This window comes from Pteronotus mesoamericanus, unplaced genomic scaffold (genome assembly GCF_021234165.1).
Source record: "Pteronotus mesoamericanus isolate MK-2021 breed Mesoamerican mustached bat unplaced genomic scaffold, CSHL_Meso_final contig_73, whole genome shotgun sequence".
In the NCBI taxonomy this organism is placed as follows: domain Eukaryota; kingdom Metazoa; phylum Chordata; class Mammalia; order Chiroptera; family Mormoopidae; genus Pteronotus; species Pteronotus mesoamericanus.
This window is the reverse complement of record NW_026555245.1, coordinates 2,770,332-2,771,664: the sequence shown is the minus strand read 5'-3', so window position 1 is coordinate 2,771,664 and position 1,333 is coordinate 2,770,332. Positions and strand designations below refer to the sequence as shown.

General features: G+C 38.9%; 1 protein-coding gene across 1 annotated transcript; it reads right to left on the bottom strand.

The window, feature by feature from the left end:
- Positions 1-207: 207 nt before the first annotated feature.
- LOC129078403 (ubiquitin-conjugating enzyme E2 N-like) lies at positions 208-1,018 on the bottom strand. Its single transcript, XM_054583245.1, has one exon. It carries the CDS (start codon positions 984-986, stop codon positions 528-530), a length of 459 nt encoding a protein of 152 aa, XP_054439220.1. The 5' UTR covers positions 987-1,018; the 3' UTR covers positions 208-527.
- Positions 1,019-1,333: the final 315 nt, after the last annotated feature.

The following is a 1,333-nucleotide window of genomic DNA, read 5'->3' as shown; positions in this document are numbered from 1 at the left end:
CATTTTAGTTCAAAACAATCAAGCTTGTCCGTCTACAGCGTCTAAATAAAGTTAGACTTGGCTAGAGAGCATATTCTAAAGAACTGGTTAGCTGCTTTTAACCAATGCAATTAAATCACCATAAAAAGGGGGAAAGGAGCCCATAAATTTAAAACTACTTCCCCCCTCAAAAAAAATAAAATAAAGAAAAACACCCATACTCCTGCAGCTAACCCTGATAACTACCTTCATTCACAGTGCTTTATACTTAAATCACGATGGGGGAAATGAATAAAAGCAGAGAGGGGCCACTGCTTTTAAACGTTTTGCAACAATCCAGATAATACTTCTAGCCTCTGCTCATGCTTTATAACAGTGAATCAGGACAAGACATAGATTTGCTAATGTGCATTTAATCACCAAATGACTGAAGATGTTGGGCTTTTTTTCTGTAATGTTTCTAAGACTGTGTCCATTAAATGCAAACAAAAAAGGAAGAAGTCTTGGCAGAACAGGAGAAGTGATGCACACTTGATGATCAGATAGATTTAAATATTATTCATGGCATATAGCCCAGTCCATGCTCTAGCTGTTTCTATGGCTTGGGCTTCGTTGGTCTTCCACTGCTCTGCTACATCATTTGCTAATGGATTGTCGGGATTGGGAGCACTTAACGAAGCCTGGATCGATAGCAGAACTGTGCGGATCTGCAGTGCTGGGGACCACTTATCTTTCAAAATATCTAAACATATTCTTCCCAACTTGTCTACATTAGGATAGTAAATTTTGGTCATGAAACGTATTTTAGGTGCTGCCATCGGGTATTCTTCTGGAAGAAATAGTTCAAATTTAAAAGTCCCTCCCTCAAAGGGGGAATCCTGGGGGCCAGCAATGACCACATGAAAATAACGGGCGTTGCTCTCACCTGGTTCTGCTTTAATGCCAGGAACTGGTTCTGCCAGCAAACGCTGGGTTTCCTTGATAATCCTGCGGGGCAGCCCGGCCATCTTGTCAGATCCCAAGTTCGGCCTCCGGTCTAGTCTCCTGCTTTGCTCAGATCACGCACGAGTCAAATTTTACTTTTCTACACACAAATACAGCTTTGATATTTCAAATGTTTCAGAAACACTGTTTAGATAATTACATGAGTCATAGAACAGTGGTTGTTGTGTAAACTAATGGTGATTTAAAAATGTAACAGCTAATGTAAGTGATTCATTAGGAAGCATAAATCTTTCACAAAGGTGCATTATACTTAAAGTCTATTGATGTCCATTTTGTTTTGGGGTGTTAAATGAAAAAAAAGCACTTTGATATCTTCTTACTGTATTCGATTTTTGAAAAAGTATTTTTT